The 22,890-nt window shown below is 38.6% G+C and overlaps 1 protein-coding gene across 1 annotated transcript in view; it reads left to right on the forward strand.

Annotated features, from left to right (window-relative positions):
- LOC100679968 (venom dipeptidyl peptidase 4) overlaps positions 1-22,586 on the forward strand; it is a 297,831-nt gene extending 275,245 nt beyond the window's left edge. Inside the window, exons 9-10 of the mRNA XM_031925590.1 lie at positions 6,981-7,192; positions 22,111-22,586. Of these exons, the coding sequence (XP_031781450.1) occupies positions 6,981-7,192; positions 22,111-22,254 (356 nt within the window). The 3' untranslated portion in view covers positions 22,255-22,586. The remainder of the gene's footprint in view (positions 1-6,980; positions 7,193-22,110) is intronic.
- The last annotated feature ends 304 nt before the right edge of the window (positions 22,587-22,890 follow it).

Raw genomic sequence — 22,890 nt, forward strand, 5'->3', positions numbered from 1 at the left:
TCTTCAGTGCTCTTCTGATACGTGAAAAAAATTTTTTTAAAGTTATCTTGCTCACCATGCAACAGGCTGTCATAATCGCCAGCGTGCGCTCGTCACCGGCTGTTTCATCAGCGAGCATTCGCGAAAATACATATTCAGCTAAAACTCGATCAGCCTTGCGTCAGTTGCCTTGCTTATCGCAGTAGGCTAGATTATATTGACGACACGCCTCGTCCAACGGATTGATACCGACTTCACCACGTTCAATACGTTTCGCTAGTTTTGTACCTGGGCCACAGAATTTGTATCCGGGTACATGCATTTCAAACGGTAGTAAATCAATCAATCTGAATCTCCCGCTCAATCGTCGCCATGTTGAGATCTCAGAATTGGACACGACTACTTTCGCACTCACTTGACCTGCGGCTATTTTTTTTCCGCTTTCCTGCTATACCACCGCTGCTTTCATCCGCTTCACTGCTGTTACAGTACTGCTGCTTGCGCGACCAGCACTCTCAGCACGGCGACGTGGCGTACTAAATAGACGATTAATGCCACCTGGCGTTAAAACCTGGCGTAAAATAGCTCCTCTAGCACCACCTGGCAGTACTGGTGTAGAATTTCCAGGTAGATCAACACCTAATGTACTAGTTATCATGCTATCCCAAATGCGTTTATTACTGATGTATTCTTTTGGTATAAATGATTCACGAAGAGCAACGGCAAATTGCGTATGACCAATTGGTGGTAGGCATTTTCTATTTCTCATTGTATCGTTTATCAGTTCGATGATGTTGGCATTGTGTATACGCATGCCACCTATTGGCACTGTTCCCATCCCAAGTAATGTTGCCACTAACTCGTAATTTCCGCAATACGTGACCAGCTTTCTGTCTGAATTTTAAAGGTACACTCTCTATGATACCTGCATCGATCCGATTCTCTTCTTCGATCCTCTGTATTTCGTTGTCATCATAATTGTCATCGCCGTTGTCTTCTCATTGTAGTCGTTTATTCTTATTTGTCGCTGTTCTCGGTTATCTTTCTTCAATTTTTTCATAACCTTATTATTGCTATCAGCATCCTTAAATTGAAAATATCGTTGTAATACCGACCGATATTGACCCCATTTTTCTCGATCACTATTTCAACATCCAATCTAGTCAGTACGGTACCGGGTGTTTGAACTGGCTTTAGTATAGAACCTTCACCGTTACCTCGGCAGCCATTTGCTAGCACACTCTGAAGACGTTCAACGTTCTTGTGCAGCACGAGCACCATCTTTTTGGCGTGTTCCATGTTGTCTACTTACTAATTATACTAGCTAGCAGTGTACCAATGATTGGTGCTAATAATGCAGGCAAGAAACCACCGCATTGTACAATAATTTTCTTCTTTTTCGACCAGCTTACAGAAGGTTCGGCTAGTTTTCTCAAAGTTTTTGCGTGTCTGCGTAAGCGTGACTTATGAGACTTTTCCAGTCGAACGTTACCAATCAACACATTCAAGGCGCACTGGCAAATATGACGCACTATTTTCGAATCGGCTGTCTGCAAGGGAGCCTTTCGCTGTTTATTGTTCAGATGAAACAGTGCTTCTAAAATGACAGCATCCTTGCGAGTAAAGGGATGTCGCTTCTTAGTCAAATCCATCACAATGAGATGATTGGCACGAGATTCGGCGTGTCGCCGCCCTTTATCTTTTTATTACGTGACACGTAAACGTAATGCAATTTGTCGTCCGGAAAAATACAGGTGCGAAACCTGCAGTTATCTGGTGTGTTCTGCTTTAAATCCAGTAAAAGATATCCATACAGCCTCGAGGTAGTGTCCCAGTAAGCTTCTTGCAAAAATCGTGGATCCTCGGGACAGAGTTGACGTGATAGATGCTGTATCTGAGATCTGTCTCGCAAATTTTTTAAAACTACAATGTATTGTGCGTTTAGAGATATATCACGTTGTCCTCTACCCTGATAAAAGATTCACGCATCAAGTCATCAATGATTACAAGTTTAGGACGAGAATCATTAGCGTAGTCACTAGTCTGGGGCAAGCCCTTAGGAAATTCCACGTTCTTGCCTTGAAGATCCTTATATACCCCGATAATGAGGCGCTTGATTCGGGTATCACACATACGCTTGAGATCCTATAAGAACTTCTTTACAAACACCGTTTTACCACATTCTGTTGGACCACACAGCAAAGAGGTAAACAGATATTTCCATCGTGTATCCATAATAGCTACTGACACAATCACGTGTCCGTTGCCTTACTTTACCCTTTAAATGGAACCTTGCGTGATTATACTAATACTTACATAAGTACAACCAGTCAGATTAGCGATGGTGGAATAATCAACCAATTACTTTCGACGTAGTATAGCGCCATTTATAATTACAGCAGGTGAAATAAGTACTTAATATAAAAAAATATATGTTTTTGCGTCTACATGCATGATGATTAGGTTTGGTATAAAGGTATTAAGTAATGTTTAATAGACACAGTCAAATGAAAAATACTTTTATTGAGAAAAACCATCATTGTGAACAATATTATCTTTTACAATTATTTTATCGAGTTTTTTCAAAAGTACAACCGTTATAATTTTATCAGCTCTTTCAATCCTCATTTGGAAACATTCTTGATCACGGGCTATTGGCTCTCACTCTCCCCGACGTGCATTTTTATAGGCATATAACCACGTACACATTAAATATACTACCGATTTCTCTTGAAAACGTACTCGCTTTTTCATATTAATTGTTTTTCTTTACAAAAAATTTCAAACTGTGGTAAATTCAATGCCATTATTGCCCTTATAATCTAAAAAAAGTTGTAGTTTATTAGCTTGAGCACTTAAGCTGTTATACAGTTCGAAATCCTTGATCAGTGCAAAAGATACACGAGGAGGGAGAACAATTTAGAATTTTCCGTCGAGGACTGTCCCAATCTTCGAGCTGAAACGTGTCTTGACCTTTTTTAGTGACGTCGCCATATGATGACGGTCAATCTCCAACTCGGATATTTTCTTCGCGCGAAGGTAGCCTCCACTAGCAATCTTGTTGAGGCCTTCTAAATGCATCTACTATAATATACAATAATATTATTATATTATTCGAGCGATAGTAATAATCATTATTGATGTACATACTTTTTTTATTGAAGCAAAAAATCCCCTTCAACGTTTTGTCATGTAGCTGGTCGAATACTGGTAATTTTTATACTATTATGTAGTATATTATGAACGCTCTTGCTTAAATATAGATATACCCGCTGCTAGCGCCATCATTGTCACTACCACCACCACCACCTCCAGTGTCGTCAGTACAAACAGTCAATTAGCTCGGTGGTTACGAATTACGACCAATCAGGTTGATGACCGTGTGTCGCGCTCATTCAGCAAGATGCTCGGCCAATAGACAGCTTCTTTTATAATGCCATTTGTATAAAGGACAGTCATCTTGTATCATTTGTTTGCAACATGTTCGACAACAGCGCAATTAACAGATAATCTCTCATTAACATTTAATTCCTTAACACGTTGCACAGCACTTTTTAATAGATTCCAAAGATCTCGTACCCAAAGTAACAATAAAATCGTATCGATTTGTTTTCAATTACAAATTGAGACGGCAGGCCCAGCCCGGGGGATAAGAGAACAGCAACAGATAACTTGCCTGGCGTAGGCAATTTACCGACCGAGTGGCGCTAGTAGCTATATGAAAATAGTCTACCTAAGCGCTGGTAGATGGCGTACGCGCAGATAACATGTGGGGAATCCAAGATATGGCGAGAGAGTGGGGGAAGCTCCGCTCACTTCGTATCGCTACACTGAGAGACTTTTGGTGTAGCTACTACTCTTCAAGTTCATGGCGTTTCTACTCTTGCGATCGGAGTAACAGCTACTCCGATTCGGCGTAGCCCACGCGCCGACGAGTGTAGCAGCGGCTCCATCTAGTAGCGGCCCTATTAGCAGACGAAATAACCTCAAAATACTCTTATGAGTTGTAAACCAATATTTCTTATGATAATTTCTTTTGTTTTGTTAGAAACGGTTAAAATGTTAATGCTTTAGTTATTTGACGTTCTATACGCAACAATTTCCAACAATTATATTATTAATATATGCGATACACTCAAATTTGTGCTTCGTACGACATTTAGCTGTGTCGAGTTTTTTGCGCCGAATTGGAGTAGCTGTTACTCCGATTGCAAGAGTAGCGCCTACTACCACGATTTGAGGCACCACAAGACCTTAAGGAATAGCAGCTACACCGAAAGTCTCTCAGTGTAGCTGCTATACCGACGCGGCTACCGCAGTCCAGTTCTTGTCCGAACCTCGACTAGCACAGTCCAACCCTGTACACCTATTAAAAAACTTATTAGTTATTGTTAATTATAGAAGGCTTGTCACTCACATGCACCACTCCTCCTGACTCCTGGACCTGACAGGGTGGGACTGTCATAATCACCCAATCACTGGGTGCCTCTAAACCCATAAACACAGGAGAGAGGGAGCATCCCGGGTATATAAGGAGCCCCGGAGCCAGCAGCGAGCATTCATGATCTGGCTCTCAACTGAGAAACGTGCGAATGGTAGTACTCGCTGCTTGCTCCGGTCTCCACCATACCCAGTAGTCCATGAGCCCCAAGCTCTCGAAGAGTATGTATGCAGTCCACTCCCTCTCCTTGTAGACTGAGATCCAGCATCGCTTATAATTGAATATTAAATGATTGAATAAATAAATGAAAGACATTTAAAACATATAAACTATGTTAACCCTTGTTTAGCATTGCCCACTCCCATCCTCCCATCAGTTGTGTCACCGGTGTAGGATGGTAGTACCCTGCATTTAGGTGGCGCATCTGGTTCTAGACTCATGGTAAGATGGTAGTACCTCACACATCAGTCTAATAGCTGCGTGGTTTACCTAAGTGTGCGGGATATGCGTAGTGGGAATACCCTACTCATCTCCCTCTACACACGAGCAGTTCTCCTCTGGTGGCTCGGCCATTACAGAGGATAGGGAGGTCTTTTGTCCACTCAATAGATATTACCGGGTGGATCAAAGACTGCTATCGCTCTTCGAATGTGCATCTCTCCCGCTTTGCTATCCTCGGGTCTCGAATCCTTTGCGTTCGCGTATTAACCTTTCGCGGACCGTTTCAAAATCTAGAGCGCTCATTTCCTTTACCGGTCTGTAAAGAAACACCTATAAATTGATCAAGATAGTTTAAAAAATTAATTGAATGTAACAAAAAACTTGAACACTATTTTAATCTTACCTTCTTCAGCTGTGTCTGTACCGTTACTACTGATAATACTAGAATTTTTACTGCCACTAGAATTACTGGTACTACTATTAGAACCACTGCTACTACTGTTACTACTACTGACCCGTCTGCTGCGTTTGCGACCTTTCTGTATTGACGACTCTGAAACTTAAGTTTCAAGCTTTGCATTATAGCATACAAAAATAGAATAAAATCTATATTGACAAGCTTAATACTTACATCTATTTTCGTTTGACAGCTGCCGCTGGTTGCCAGACGTCGATGGAACAGCGTCTAAAAAAACTAGAGTGGGTGTATGTGCCATAATTGAATAATTAGGAAAAAAAGAAAAATCATCTGTATCGCATTTACACCACTCACCGTTCGATATATCATCTTGATGATTATGCTGTCCTTATTGTTGTCGACTAGACTCTATAGTCGACTAGAAACTAAGTATTGAGACAGTCAAAACGTGTAATTAAGCAATAAAAAGTTAATTTTTTTATTTTATTTGACTCAATACTTACAATTGATATTGCTTGTTTTAGGAGTTTGTAATTGGTGCTTATTACACGCCATTATGATTTCATTACCCCTGGTATCTCTCATCATCTCATTAATTACTGAAAAAATTGAGTAAAGCTTAGACTAATTGAAAAGATCAATATGATCAAAAAAAAAAGAAAAAAACGTTAATATCTAACTCTTACATTGGCGACGAAACATTATACGCGCTAGTGGATGTTCATGATCGTTACGCTGGAAAATTGTCTAGGGCGAGGCGTATAGTAATTGTTTGTACTCGATACAAGGAGTACAAAAGAAGGTATAAAAAATTATAAACATCAATTATTTTGAAACCCGAAAGTCCTCCTTGACCTTTAGGTAATTGTTCCAATTAGAAACAATAACATCATACGAAACTAAGAGATATTTATAGAAAAAACACAAAAATTATTAGGAATACGAGCGTATCGATGCCAAAAATTAGTAAAACTATAAGTAAGAAAAACAGCTACTACATGGCTGTTAGAGTTTTCAACCTACTTTTTAATGATCTCAAAGAGCTAAAACTTAGAAAAGTCGTAAAAAAATAGATTAAAAGATTTCATAAGAAATCTAATAGTATAAAATAAATTAGAAATAAAAATTTAACTTCTATGAAACCGGCGTAAAATAATCAACATTATGTAAGGTTAGTCTCAGTCTTAGTATTTTATTTTATCTAACTTTCTTTTGTTTTATTTTTTATTTTTGAAGCACTGTACCATACCTATGTACAGGCAACTTGTTTGCCTCTATAGGAAGCCTTATAAATGCTTATGTATATGGTTTATTAAATGAATAAATAAATAAATAAATAAATAAATATATATCCATATCATAAACTAGGGTGTCATACTAAAACCGGGGCATTGTCTGCGAGGTTTACGACAGATTCTCAATAATGCTTAGTGTTATATCTTCCCAAATATAACCTTTCAGACTAAACTTCAATACTAAAATATGACCTATTTTGGGCCAAAACATCATTTTTCAAAGTATTATCTGAAGCTATGATCTAAAGTATTGAACTCTTCTTGTAAGTGCAAAAATTGGATCAAAACAGACCTTTTCCTCCTTATTTCTAGAATAATACGACCAACATTTCGAATTTATAATAGTAAAAATTGTATTAATTTCTTAGTCAAAGTTAAAGTATTGAAAATAATTTTTTTTACACAGATTCAGCATATGCTGAAAGATATATGGGATCGCCAAACTTTACTGCTAACTACCAAGGTTATGTAGAAGCTGATCTTAGTAATAAAGTCGAACATTTACGTAACAGGATGTTTTATCTTATACATGGCACTGCAGATGATAATGTTCAATTTCAACAATCAATGGTTCTAGTACGAAGTATGGCAAAAAAAGGCATTTTGTTTCGCCAACAGGTATATTATATACTTTTTATCATAATTATGCACATATTATAATTAAAGCCCTATATAGTTATTACAAACTATTTGTACTTTGTTCCATTGCTGCAAGACGCAAAGCAGAATAAGTAGCTAATAAGCTCTCTCTCTCTCTCTCTTTCTCTCTCTCTCTCTCTCTCTCTCTCTCTCTCTCTCTCTCTCTCTCTCAGAGACGAAACATGAATAATCGAAAAACTAAAACTACACTTTGGGGAACGCATACAAGACAAATTCGAACTCAGAGAGCCTTAAACAATTAATGAGGCTGCAGCCATCCTCACCAAAATGGACAAACCCAGTTTCGGGATCGACGAATTAAAAAAAAAAAAAAAAAAAAAAAAAAACTACCAATTGCAAAAACCAAATACAGAAGAAAATAACAAAGAACAAGTCCAAATTTCAGAAACCAACAAATTTAAAAGAGAACACAAACAAAACAGCCAATCCAAACGACAGTAATACTACACCCACACCTTGTGATAAACAACCTATCTAACTCCATTATCTTGGGATATGATTGCATAAAAAGAAATAATATAATCATTGAACCTGAACTAAACCAAGCAATATTCAGGAATCTCAAATTCACCAGCAAAATGGAGAACAGCGAACAACAATTGTTTACACTGAAAAAGGTTGATTTAGAAGACGCCCACCAGCAAGAAATAAATAAAATCGTGACAGAAGACGCGAACGTATTCAGCAACAAAACCGGAAAAATCAAAGGATACAAACATCACATAAAGATGCACAATAAGCAACCACTTGAAGGATACCTATACCAACCATCACAAGAAAAAAAGACTAGAAATACGAAAACAATTTAAAATACTTGAAGAACAAGGAATCATCAAGCGTGCTCCAACTCAATACATCAACACGTTGAGAATTGTAAAGAAGAAAAACGGAGAACTCCGACCATGCCTAGATGGAAGTAAAGCAATTAACCAAATAGAGGCAGATCACGCGAGACCGATAACAATCGATAAAATATTAGCAAAGATAGACAATGCAAAATGGTTTACACAGCTGGACATGAATAAAGCTTTCTGGACAATCGAATTAGACGAAGAAAGCCAACAATACACTAAGTTCATCTTTGAATCACAGACATATGTATTCCTCAGACTACCATTCGGATTAAATATATCCGAGGCAGCATTCATTAGAGCACTAGTCCAAGTACTTGGACAAGAATTAGAAAACCAAGTCATTATCTACCTAGATGACATACTACTATTCACGGAAACATGGGAAGACATGATAATTCGACTAAGAAACGTCCTAAAAAATTACGACAAGGGGGACTAACCATAAACAAAGACAAATCAAGAATAGGAGTACAAGAAGTAGTTTTTCTCGGGCACATCATAAATGAGCATAAAATAAAAATGAGAAAAGGAACGAAAAGAGCCATATTAGAATATCCCACACCTAAAAGCAAAAAACAACTTCAAGGTTTCCTTGGCCTTGCAAATTGGGACAAGAAGTTCATACCAAAGCTCTCCGAAAAAACAAAACTATTAGAAAAACTACTAAGAAAAGAAGAAAAGTTCCAATGGGGTGAAGAACGACGTAAAGCAATGTCAGAAGTTAAGCAAGTATTCCATGAAGCATCCGAACTATATCTAATGCGAAAAACGCAAGATTAGGAATCGAGGTAGACGCATCATGTATCGGACTAGGAGGATGCCTATTCCAAGTAATCGAAAAAGGAAAAGAACAAATAATCGGATACATAAGTCGAGCCCTAAAACCCGCAGAACAAAAATATACAGTAACAGAGCTAGAAGGCCTAGCAGTCGCATGGGCATTAAAACAATGGCATATGTGGCTAGCAGGAAAACACATAATCGTACGAACAGATCATAAAGCTTTAACATTTATACAAACATGCAAATTAGCAAATAACAGCTCGATGGATCCTACACATTCAGCAATATGATATCGAATGGCAACATATTAAAATAAAAGACAACATAAGAACAGACACATTATCAAGAATGCTACCAGGATGCAAGCAACCACAGACAACAAAAAGTGAAATAAAAATCAGAAATATGTAGAGCCTAGAAATCACATGGAAACACTGTAAGAAACAAATAAAACTCCAACAAATGACAGACAACTGGACAAGCAAACTCATCAATCAGACCAAACCCCAAGAAAAAATAATAGACAGCAATGGCATAACAAGAATACTAAAATATGACAAATACCTTATTCCCATACCAAATACACTAGCACACACAGTGGTCAAAGCAAGCCATGAAACAATCCTGCACTTTGGAACAGAAAAGCTCTATGACTCCATAAAAAATAATTTTATAATAAAAAAACGCCTACAGACTAGCCAAGGGAATATCACGATCATGCAAAATATTTTAAGAAACCAAAAGCTACACACACGAAACAGAAGGCAAACAATATTTTAAACTACCAAACAACATAAGAGAAATAGTAGCAATCGACCTATACGGACCACTACCCACCTCATCACTGGGAAAAAAATATATCATAGTCCTACTAGACCTATTCTCAAAATTCACAAAACTACTGCCAATTAAAAATATCGCAGCGTCAACAATATGTAAACACATAAAAGATAAGTTTATAAGGATATATGGTGCACCAAGAAAATTCCTTACAGACCAAGGCTGTCAATTCGTAAGCAGCCATTGGAAAAAACTGGGATACAAATACCAAATAGAGATCACAACAACAACACCAAACAACCCGCAATCTAACCCAGTCGAAAGAGTAATGGAAGAAAGAGGAAGAATACTCCGAACATATTGCACGAACAAACAAGCTACGTGGGAACCCGGGTAGCCCCAGCAGATATCGAACAAATAGACAAGTTAGAAATACTACACAAACTAGAAGCAATACATACAATAAACAAACAAATTAACATACAACAAATACCTAGTACTAAAGAAGACACACAAACTATCAAGCAAATTCAATCATTATCAGAGAAAACAATACAGAACTGATACTTGGAATCGATTTCCTAGCATCAAACAAAATAATAATTGACATTGTGAAGAAAGTAATACGGCTATAAGGATACAAATAAGTCACACAAAAAAAGAAGGCCAAAAGGCATGAGGCCGTTTAAACGATACCCCTACAGGGGGAGCATATAAAAAGGCCAAACATAATGTGGCAGGTCATCATAAACCAATTAAAACACGAGGGGTGCACAGCCGTACAGCAGAACTAAGCTGGAGTGTCAATTAAAAAAACTACGCAAGGAATTAAAGTAAAGCAGAAAAAAGTATTCGAAGTGCTACTTAAACATAAAGTATAAATTTAGACTACTAGAAATTTTATAAATATAGAAACGATTCGAAATAATTCTAAGTCGTTTATCTTCTCAAGGCGTGAGTTGCTCTTGAGAAGAGACTAGGCGCTTAAGTTGCGCTGGAGCTAGTGAGCTAATACGGGTTGTGCGGATCCTTTTATAGGCCACGGAGAGAGCGGGAATCGAGCCGCCCGAAAAACTATCACATTTATACTTGCACACACTCATTCACACCTATATACAAAAATCATTTACACACTTAGAATATAATGCGCACGCCGCGCCGCCGCTCGCTCTCTACTCCTACTCTCATTATAATTGCACCGCTGGACTCGCCGCTCGGTCTATATAGATATAGGCGCGTGTTGCGCGCTTTCCCCGCTTTCTTGCTGCTTGCCGCTGTTGCCGCTGGCTGGCTCGTGGCACTGCTGTTGTACTGCTGCTTTGAGGTCAGCTGTCAGCTGTGGCGCGTAGCTTCGTATTGGGAGTGGGGAAGCATAATATGCTCTTGTATAATCTAAAATGTTGTTTCATATAATTTAGTATTTAATATTTATAAAATTATTTTGCGGAGCTTGTACGGGATGTTACAAATAAAAGTACAATTAGAAATAAGGTTCAAATGGAAATCTTCCCTCGATGGCGTCGAGATGAATCAGGTAAAATAATAAGAAACTCAGGTAAGCAGAGAGCATTCAGTCAGTCCAAGAGGATGAAGAGACGCAAACAACGAGCAGCACTGTCCAAGAAAATCAAGCAACTGGATCCGGACTTCGACGAGAAGGGCCTCACACTGGAGCAGCTAGCACTGGTCCTATTGGGCTGCCCAGGTGGCGATGACCATGAAGGCGAATCAGAAGCCGGTGAAAACCTGCAAGTGTAAAATAATCAATGACAGTGCTAATAATAGTGACTATGTGAAGTGTACTGACATGTTAATGTATATATTGACAAGACTTGTCCGAGCATTTGGTTATATAAAAAAAATGTGTTAATTTTAGTTTATACAAGCAATTAAGTTCAGTTTCCACAAAAAGTACTTAACCGCCAAAGAGGCACATGTCATAATTAGTCACATATGAATCAGTTGTAACGTAAAAGATGCTAACAATAATAATAAACATTAATTATAGAATATTTTACCTTTTCTACACTACTCATTCCCATCCGTTTCCTTACCCATCCTGTGTACTGCACGATTCAGGTTAGGTCACTCGCTGGAAGCCGTTGTCACCGTCCCTTCACATGTGTCAAGGAAAATCCATGGATAATCGGCACGGCACTCGCATCCTTCGGTTCACCGGATTCACGTTTTTCCTCGGCAGGCGGGCGTGTAAGGATATCCTAAGCATCCCTTTGGAAGAACCCAAAAGGTACGACGACCAAAGGGAAAAGCTACACACTGAGAGAAATGAAGAGTTAGAATAGCCGTACATTTTCTTGTAATATTAGCCTTAGACGACCACAGCTGATTTAGCGGTGGACTCAGGCAGATTCTCCCGGAGTTTGCAGTAGTCCAAACTTAGCTCCTCCCCGCGCTATATCAGCCGCGCCAAACATGTGAGGTTTTACTTATATGTCTATGTTTTTTAGCATATAATATTACAATGAGTGACAAATTTGTAAGGGACCTGTTGGTTTCGTGGAATTTGGAAAAGTTTTGCGAAAGATTTGAGAATAAGTATTGCAATATGTACAACCTAACCTCTTAACCTCAAAATTTGTATACTTATGCTGAAGCACAAAATTTAAATAATTATAAATCAATGCATTGTTCAGCCATGAATATGGTTTACAAGCCCTCAGAGAACAATGTGACATACCTGTAAAGTCTCTTGGCTTATCTGAAAGCCGTAGACCTGCATTGCCCTTAAAACCCGATGTTGCCGTAAGCTCGTCAGAGCTAAACAAACCTTCTGCTTTGGAATCATGAAAATTTACAAATAAGATAAACTGTACTCGGAGGACTTGTATACTAATTTTCATGCCAAAACAATGAATCACTTATTAAATATTCAATTTTTATACTTATGCTTACTCCCAGGTAAAAACAGCGGTAGTGCTAGATTCAACCTTAAAACATTTGCTTGAGCGCTTGAGCGAGTTTCCGGTTAATCTAACTCTACATTTCTCTCAGTACAGGGACAACGACACCCACCAAACGGGCCGAAGTTGACAGCAACTCATACGTCAGCACTAAACGGCGGACTACCAAAACACCAATGGTCAGACCGCCCTGTCGTTAATCGGCCGTAAGGACCGCGCGCGGCCGGTATATAAGCGCGCGGGCAATTCAAACAAATCAGTTACATATCAACCACTCTAGTGAACAGAGCTTTCATACATAACTATTAATAAGTGTTATAACTCGTTAACGCTGAGCGTGATTGTACTCCGCATTAAGGCGAGGGCGTTTACGAGCCGCAGACAAGTCACGAGGCCAAAAGCCCGCTTAGTCCTTGGTGCACGCCATATTTACACGGAAAATGCTTGAGTCGCATAGATTGTCTGCTTTCAAAGTAAATTTTGTAAAAGTGTAATGTCCTATACACGATCCGGCGTGTAACTTCCTCGAACATATACATTTAAAAAAAATCCTAAAAAACATCCGACTCTGCCTATGCAGCGAGCGCACGGAATATTTCGGCCGTCCCCACTCTTCTCACCTCCTACGAAACCAGCAGCTACGCAGTAGTCAACGCAGCGACGGCAGACCATCGACGCGCATGTGTGCGTGCGCGTCCCCCTTCTCTCTCCAGCTACCAAGCCAGCATTAGCAGCAGCGCGTTGCGTAACGGTATTTATATGTATATGTGAGCGTAAGCGAGCGACGGCGAGTCGTGCGCATCCCAGTATGTTTGTATGAATGATAAATGTAAATATGAATGAATGATAGTATGATTGTGTGAATGTGCGAATATTTTCGGCGGCTCGATCAGCGCTCGCTTAGCGCCCTATAAAAGGCCATGCGAGGCCTGTGTTCAAGCACTAGTGGCAGCATTTTCCAGCGCCCTAGTCTACTCTGGCTGCACTTTTAAGCGCCTTAGTACATATACAGAAATCTACTGCAAAATTAAGCGTAGAATTTAATAATTATAAAATTCGAGCAGCACTTTTAAGCGCTCTAACACATACTCTACTGCAAAATTAAGCGTAGAATTTAATAATATTTAATAATCGCATAACAGAAGTCTTCATCAAAAAATAAACAAAATTGTAACTAAATCTGATTTAAAAAGAATAATAGCAATAATAGGCATTATTCTTATGTTAAATTATTTTTGTTAATATACAGACTATTTTAAATATAAACAGAGTTTATAATTATTGCGTTGCATATCCATTACCCACAATCCCGGACCTACTATTATTATTATTATTTAATTCATTTAAATTAATTTTCTTTTTATATTATTCGTTAAATAATAATTTAAAGTAAAATCGATTTATTCCAAATCTGAATTTGGATCCACGGTTCAGATTTGCAAATATTTATTACTTTTTCTAATAAATATTAGACTTATTATTTCATTAAAATCTAATATTAAAAAAGTACCAAGGACCAGTAAGAAGAAGTGATGAGCGTTTCAAAACAACTGCAGCATTTTAAGATAAATGCATGCACTGAAAACCATAATAGAAATTTTAATATAACGGCTGCAGCATTTAAATAAATTAATGCGCTTGAATACTTGAAATGCTACAGCCGTTTCACAAAATTTACTTTTAAGAAGAATGCATGGGCTAAATACCACAATATGAAATTACATAAAACAGCTGCAGCATTTAGATAAATAGATGTGCTAAAAATAAATAAAATAAAAGAAAAAAAATACATATGGCCTTCCATTTTTCTCTTGTCGGTATCACGACCCCGTATCTTCTTCCAAAGAAGTAGCGCGGGATCATCATATCAGTTTTGATGGAAAATTCCAGCAAGAGATCCACCCCACCCGGGAGCTGAGTGTGTCTCGTGCCTTGTATACATTGTCCGTACGCATTGAGCCTGTGCGCTATCTTAGCAGCCATCCCAATGATAGTAAGATGGAGTGGTTCCACCTTCACAAGGATTCCAAGTGCCCCTTAGCACCTGTCTCCTGAGTTTCTCTAGCGCTGCCCTAGCACCCGCCAGTTCCGCCCTTGGCCACCAGACGAACACGGCGTAGGCCAGACGAGGTACCAGGACGGCCCTGTATAGCCACAGTATAATCCGGGGACTTAGTCCCCATGTACTGCCAAATGCCCTGCGACATGTTCAGAGAGCCACCAGGAATTTATCGCACTGGGCCGTGAGATGATTCTCCCAGGTTAACTTTTTATCCAGAACAATGCCGAGGTACTTAGCTGAGGGCCGCCCTGCGCGCATCCCTTATTGACCTTGCCGGAGACCGTTACGGTTCCAAGACGCGAGATCACAGTCCTGCGTGTAAGCATGCCCTTAAGCCATTTTATTAATGGTCCAGGCATCCCATGTAGTCCTGCCTCTTTAACAACTGCTTCGATAGAGGTGCAGTTAAACGCTCCCTCTATGTCTAGAAATACTCCCACTATTACCTCCCCCCTTTCCAGCTGCTTCTCAATGCGCCAAACCGCCGATTGTAAGGCAGTCTCTGTAGGGAATCCCGCCCTGTACGCATGCTGGTTAGGGTGAAGAGGAAGCACGGTTAGGATATCGTCTTGAATAAATCTATCCACCAATCTTTCTAGTGTCTTAAACACAAAGGAGTTAAGACCTATAGGTCTATAATCCTTGACGGTGGTGTGACTTGACTTCCCTGTCTTAGGAATAAACACAACCGTGGCCGTTTTCCATATTTCAGGTACTTGAGCCAAAGCTACACTTACTCTGAAGAGCTTTACTAAGGGGCCAACCAGTTCCTCAAGCCCCTCTTGAAGGAATGCCGGGTAGATTCCGTCGATGCCCGGCGCCTTGAAGGGTTGAAAGTTCCTTATGGCCCACTTGACCTTTTCTGGTGTGATGACCTTCGCCGACAGAACCCATGCCGCCCTCTGCTGCCTATTCCAACCCGAGCTCTCATCCCCCATCTCATCGGATATCCAAAAGCCCGGGAAGTTGGCTTCCAGAAGTAGTTTTAAACAATCCTCTACCGAGGTTGTGTATTCTCCTGTAGGCAGTCTGATTGATTCAAGCCATACCTCAGGATTTTTCGCGAGTATCCGGAGGAGTCTGGCCGCGTCAGGATATCTCTCGATATCCTCGCAGTAGTCCCTCCATCCCTTGATTCTCACCGTATTGTTGCGGTTTTTATATAGCCTCTGGGCTTCTCTGTGAATCCGCCAATCGACACTATCGCGAGTATTCTTGGCCCTGTTAAAGGTCCCCGTTTCACGTCGCAGATCCTCTAGCTCCCGGTTCCACCATGAGGTACCCCATGTTCCCTTTGGGATGGTCCACATGATCCGAAGGTTCCCCAGAGCTTCCACCCGCTACGACCTCTGTTGGGTTCTGCGAAGAATCCCCAGCGGGGTCACTATTCAGATTTTTACTGGTGCTATCTGCCCCAGTAATCCATCGGGTCAGAGTATTATAGGCAGTGTTGCCCTTGACACTCTTCCCCTTCGGTTTCGCGGTGGGGTGCTCCACCTCCAGCTGACTAGGTGGTGTCGCCCTGTAGCCTTCAGCTTCACTCCCCCTTCCTCCCTCATCTAAATTTTTTGTGTAAGGTTCCATAAAAAGTCCCACGAGTAGCTAGGGAAGAAAAGGTCCGCCACCACAGAGCCCCGCATGTGGCCGTAATCCTAGATACTCGGAGATTTCGCCAGGTTTCCCCGAGGCATCGATTGCGACCGACTAGTACCCCAACGGCCAACTAGTCCCCTCAGCACGATGGCTCACACCTTGGGATTAGGGGTTGGATGAAATACCCATTGCGCCTCCTCCCGAACGCAATGGGGGGCTACCTATAGCCTCGGACCAGTCCATAGGTCGTCCTCGGGGACCCCGAGGCCCGACTTCGGTCAGGGGAGAGGCCTGACAGCTGTGCCCGTTTTACGGGGATCCTGCCAGGGAGGCTACTCTTGATCCCGAGAGGCGGTATCCCGCATCAGCCTAATTTCGCCGCTACGCCAGGACGACCCGAGTTCAGGACGTCACGCTCCCGTCACCGGAGCCGAAGCGACCACGAAGACTCGCAGGACGAGCCCCCACACCAAGCCCTAAAAAGCGGGCACTCGACAGGGTGGCAACCCCCGGTGGTGGGAAAGTTGGGTAACAATATAATAAAGTTAGCTAACGTTGAAAGAATAGAAAACATAGTTTTCGATTATTTCTTTTTCTATTAATTGCAAGAATATTGGACATTACAACCTTTTACGAGACACCATCAATAACAATTTTTTCATACTTAAAAATAGGTAAATTATCTTCTTAATTTTGGTTGGTAAAAATCAGTAAAACTTAAATATTTTAAACATCAAGATTGTTTGGAATGTACTAAATTCACTCGAAATATATTAGTATCGATATTTTCTTGTTTTTCATCAATGACGTCTGCGTGTGCGAGAAAATATGTATAAATAGCGTGAAAAATTGGTTCCAGTGCTCATTCTGCTCTGACCTCTAGAAGCAGTAATATCGGTGAATCCTATTATTTTGATTATTAAAATTATCTATTCTGGTAGAAAATTAAGCATATTATGGAGATATTTGTACAAAAATTTGTCAAAATAAGGTAATATTATAAGTTTATTTTAAAGTTTTTCTAGTATTTCTAGATATACGTCATTTTAACATGCGTTGACGATATAATTATTGCCATAATATGCTTAATTTTCTACGGAAGTAGAATATACTTTCATAGTTATTCGCTTGAATTTATTGCACTATCGGAAGTAGACTAAACTTTTGGAAGACTGCGCAGGTTAAGTTTATATAAATACTTTTCTGTTTTTCATTAATGAACTTTTATTATATTTTTCTCTAATTATTCTACTCTGACCTGTAGAAGCGATATGTATGCATAATATGTATGCGTTAAGATCAGTAAATCATAGTCATAGATAATTTAGTATCAGAAACAGAAACGTTTTGTAGTCTGCGCAGGTTATCATTTATATTATTTCTCATTTAAGTGTGTTTTATAATTTTAATAACTGAAACTTTGTGCTTATATTGACTTTTTTGGTTTCAATGGAGGGATGCTGTTCGCTTTGGCGATCGGTGAGACGGATCTGAAATTGTTACCTTTGAGTCGATGCTATTGCACAAGGTTGTTAATTAATTGATGATTCAAATGAGATTTTATATAATATAGAGATCACTCTAATTCATAAAAAAATTATGAACTCGGAAACCGGAGGACCGGAGAACCAGAAATCGGAGAACCGCAGAACCGGAGAAACGGAGAACGCCAAAATGGATTTCTCTTTCATATAATAGGGGATCGCATACTATTGAAGATATGATGCCAATTTTTCAAGTGATGTAGGCATAAATCTAAATGAATCTAATGATCTAAATTTAATTTTACTTTTTTCTACATGCTTCGTGAATGAAATATATTTTTCTCTTGTCAGAGGCAGTAAATCAATCTTCCCTGGAAAATGGTTTGACTTCAGAAATAATAAAATGCGCATTATAACCACTTAAATTATGAAACCCGACTGGATCGATTTTTGAATCTTGATACCCTTCCAAAAAATTCAAAATTTGATTGTAAAACCCTCAAAATTTACTCTTAACTTGGCGGTAATTTCGTACCCTCATTCGAGCGTTACTTCCAAGTTTAGAGTAACTGTCAATTTGAGGGTTAGTTAAGAGTTACTCTTAATGCGTTTTATTTGAGAGTTACTCTCAACTTTATATTTGATTTGAGCGTTATTCCCAGTGGACCTATCAATCGAGAGCTCTATTTAATAGTAGAGCTATCATTGCGACTGATAAATAGTATGAATAATAATAATATTAATGTAAGAAATATTTGTCAATTATTGGTTATTAGTAAATAAAAGTAATATTATATTGTGTACCAAGGGCGTAAATTGTTTTTTTTTTTGGACCGAGTGTGGAGTTTGTAGTACGACTCGAGGAGAGCTAGCACGAGCCGAAGGTGAGTGCGTCTGCGAGCCGAAGACGAGTATTGCAACCATATGAGGTCCAAAATCCCACTTAGCCCTTGGTGCATACGATATTTTTTGTAACGCTCGGATGTATTTTCGCAGTTTATCATGCGCGGAGCTGACGTAACTGTTTTTTGACACGGCAACTATGCGCTTGTTTGAATATTATAGAAAGATAAATCTAATGTTATTAATACATCAAAACCAAGGTTTTTTAAAAAAGCGAAACTTTATTGCCCACTTAATAGGTAAATAAAGTCTTTTTTGTAACACAAGCACGATTTTCGCATTTTCCGTACCTATTAAGCTGGCGTAAAGTAACTTTTTTCAGACTGGCGGGCAAACAAAAATTTAGCGGGCGTTTTTCATTTTTTTTTGCCCGGTGGGCGTTTTTAATTTTGTAAAATATTTAAAATGTGATCAATTATCTGGCAAAGGGCCACAAGTAATTAGGATATGCGACCGAATTCAGCATAATATTTATGCTTTGCATCTGGATATAAATAAAGCACGAAAATATAGTCAACTTTATATTATAGATAACGAAATTGCTTGACGATTAAAATAAAAAGATATCACGAAATTGTTTTAAAAATTAGATAGTCTTAAGAGAAGTGTGCGACGCTGCGCCTCACAATACAGGTACGCAACACCTAGTGCCTCGTATGCACTAGGACTTTTCTTTAACCGTTGGATGTTTCTTGTCATTATCGATGCACACTCAAAGTGACCCAAAGTAATTGATTTGTCACTGATAACGGACCACAGTTCACGAGTAAACTTTTTAGAAACTTCTTGAAAAATACGGGCGTAAAGCACACATTTTCACCGCCATATCATCCTGCGACAAGCGGCGCTGCTGAAAACTTTGTAAGCATCTGTAAAGATAAAGTAACAAAAATTGTAAAAAGGGGGAAGAACATTAGAAGATGCCGTAAACATATTCATTTTTTAGGCCAGGCTGTAGGGATTTAAAACTGCCTTATTGTGACATAATTTGTTGAAGCAAACCGATTGTGCGATCATGTAAAGGATAATAAGCAGATGTAAAGGTATGTTTTTCACTCGCATTTCCGTTCCTTATTAGTTATTAGCAATTTATTGCAAAATAAAAAACGCGATTTTAGTCTTTTTTTGCTTATAACTTTGAAACTAAAGAAGTTATCAGTATGCCTCAACGAGATGATTTGTAGAGATTAGAAATATCTACAAAATGAGAGGTCAAACGCCTCAATCAGATAATTAGGTCCTGAGATAACTAGGAAAAACTGGAAAATTATGCGATTTTCGAAAATTAATAGCTAAGTCATTTTTTGAGCTACAGCGCTAAAATTTTGGGGAAACGTAGGGATTATAATGTTCTTTATATGTGCAAAAGTTGGGTGCTGTCGGGTTATTAGTTTGCTTAAAATCGCGATTCAAAGTTTGCGGTGCGTTTTTTTCCGGCAGGTCTGTATGCTGTACTGTAAGTCCGATTGAAATTTTAAAAAAAGGGTTGAAAAGTTGACATAGTGCACTACAAAACGTAGATTTCAGTTTTTCGATCAAGTGCCTGGAAGCATGCGAAGAACCGTCGTGAAGTTCACGAAAAACGGCCGAGCGTGCGCTCGCAATCAAGTGGTGGGGGACGGAGCAGCGCCGGAGGAGAGGCGTATATGTAGTAATAGGCGCGCGCGGCACGCACGTTACCTATCTTTGCATTAACATTTTTCAGCATCTACTACAGCTATTTAATTGATTTTTTTTTTGACTTTGGGGTAATGGACCTTATCTAAAAAATATTAATCAAACATTGCTATCAACAAACTTTGTTGCTAGCAATATTTAATTAATATTTTTTAGAAATATTTCTCGATCAGTCTGAGGGGGCATGTTTGAGGTACATTTTAAGCCCGGATAGAGTAAAGAAGACGGTCTGGATCTTTCAGAAAGCCATGGCAAGTGACTAAAAACACTTATTTATATAGTGAAATGTCATGAATTTTGGTCAATGATTTTACAAGGTATATATACATGTTTTTTTCGATAAAAATGGTGTATATTTTATATATTTTCAGTAGATTTTTTTTTTAATTACATTAAATAAAAAATTGTTTGGTAAGAAGAATATCTTTTTGATTTTTTTGCAGGATTTAACCCAGGCTTAACCCCTTAATCGACTCCAACAACCAGAACAATAACCATATTTCTTTTAATACATTTTATTCGTAATTTTGCGAAAAGATTTTGATCTATTCGAATGCCAAATTATTAGCAGCTAAAAAATGAGATTTGATTGATAAAAGAATCAACTATAATTCTATATATCTTGATTTATAGTAATAGACACATTTTAATTTATTCCAATCGACTTTCATATTATACATTTTACGCTTTAGTCGATTTAAATCCTTTTAATTCATATTAAGAAGACATAGTCTTAGAATTGATTCATTTTTTTCTATCTATTTTAATCCGGAATTTTCAGCAGGGCGATATAAACGCAAGAAAAAAATTATAAGAAAGTTACGAATTTCAAAATCACAAATAAATAATGCTGGGATCTTATCAACTTGTAACGGTCTGAAGGCCATTCGACATATTCGAAAAGCCCGCGTCTGCGAAGTAGGAGAGGACGAGACGTGCGCAGGACGAAATGTAGGTATCGGTATGTATGTATGGGTTATGAGAGGTGATTTGTAGACAACGCGAAGCCGAACAGGTCAGATTAGAGCGAGGAGGCCAGCGACGAACAGGCTCCTGCGCAAAAGTGCGATCCCAGCGAATAACCATAGTGACCCGAAAGGGGTAAGCATGTCTATAATTGGCCAGTCAGCAAAATGTAATTATTGTAAAAATGACACGAAGTTAATTGAAACAGTTTATTGAAACGGACGGAGAACGGTTGTGCGAAGGCAAGAGTTTCTGAGCGGAAAGGCCAAGGTCGAAGACCGGTAAACCAAAAGTCGACAGACATCCACACGGAATCTACATCTGGAGCACAGACAGATCGGCCTTCCAGCTCTCCGGGCTGGAGATCTGCAAGCAAGTGTCGTACTTATTATTGGCGACGAGGGACGTGGCAATATCTCGTTGGAAAATTCGTTTTGACTATAATAAATATTTAACATTATACTGACCACGTCTTTTGGACGTATAAACAAGATTGAGTATGAGTGGTATGAGTGTGTGTGCGTGTAAAATACGAGACATCTCGCGAGAACTATCGTGGTAATATAGCTCTGTATTGCGTTCTACTATTTTATATAATTACAATTATGTCATCAAATCCTATGTCATGAACGAGATATATCTTTCTTATAAATTATATGTACATTAAATATCCAAACCACGCAATTATTACAAACTTAACATACAATCATTTACAATTCAATGTCCGTTTTTGTACAAATGCATAAATCAGTTATTCTCATTGAATTAAAAAAAATGTTTTATACCGTTAACCTTATTTTACATCATGAAAATCTTGTACTATAATTTTTAATATTATCATATAATTTTTTAGGTATATCCAGATGTAAGTCATAGTCTGGCTGGTGTGAAAGAGCATCTCTATTTATCAATGGCTCAATTTTTAGATGATTGCTTTTTAAAACAAGTACCTGTTGACTCAAAAGCTGGCTTAAGCAGCGGTGGTTCCACAGCATAACAAAATGTGATAAATTACATTTGATTTATTACAATAGAACTACACCTGGAATCATATTCACACATATTAAAATCAATGTTACTTATCTATTGAATACTTCCAATGTATCATTCATAGATTTCAAATAACGCAATTTACTGATTCATGCAAAATTATTCTATTAAAGCCTGTTTTTCCGTATTTATATGCACCCAACAATAAAGTAACTTTGAATAATGAGACAGCCTGCCAATAAGTTAATTTTATTGTTGCGTGTACTATTTGGCTATGAATCTGTAAATAACTATAAAAATAACTGTTACAATTATTATTAAATGTTTATTACCAACGTATTTATTTAAATATTGCCTCACATATAAATAAATAAAAAAATATTTTAATAAAATAAGACAATGTTTTTGATGTAAAAATCTAATGTTATTGTTAAGGGGTTCATGCGGCTCGTCTTATCGTGACGCTCTTGCCTCTACAGCGCGCTAACCTCTCTCTACACCTTGGTTAGCTCTCTCTACGCAGTGAGCATATCTATAGCTATACTTTGTTCTATCATACCCCAGGCTGCTACACGCGTCATGTCAAGCTCTCAGTACGCTGAGTTTATCTATGCTATAACACTCGGTTAATACTGTCCTGCCG

This window comes from Nasonia vitripennis (assembly GCF_009193385.2).
Source record: "Nasonia vitripennis strain AsymCx chromosome 3 unlocalized genomic scaffold, Nvit_psr_1.1 chr3_random0002, whole genome shotgun sequence".
In the NCBI taxonomy this organism is placed as follows: Eukaryota; Metazoa; Arthropoda; class Insecta; order Hymenoptera; family Pteromalidae; genus Nasonia; species Nasonia vitripennis.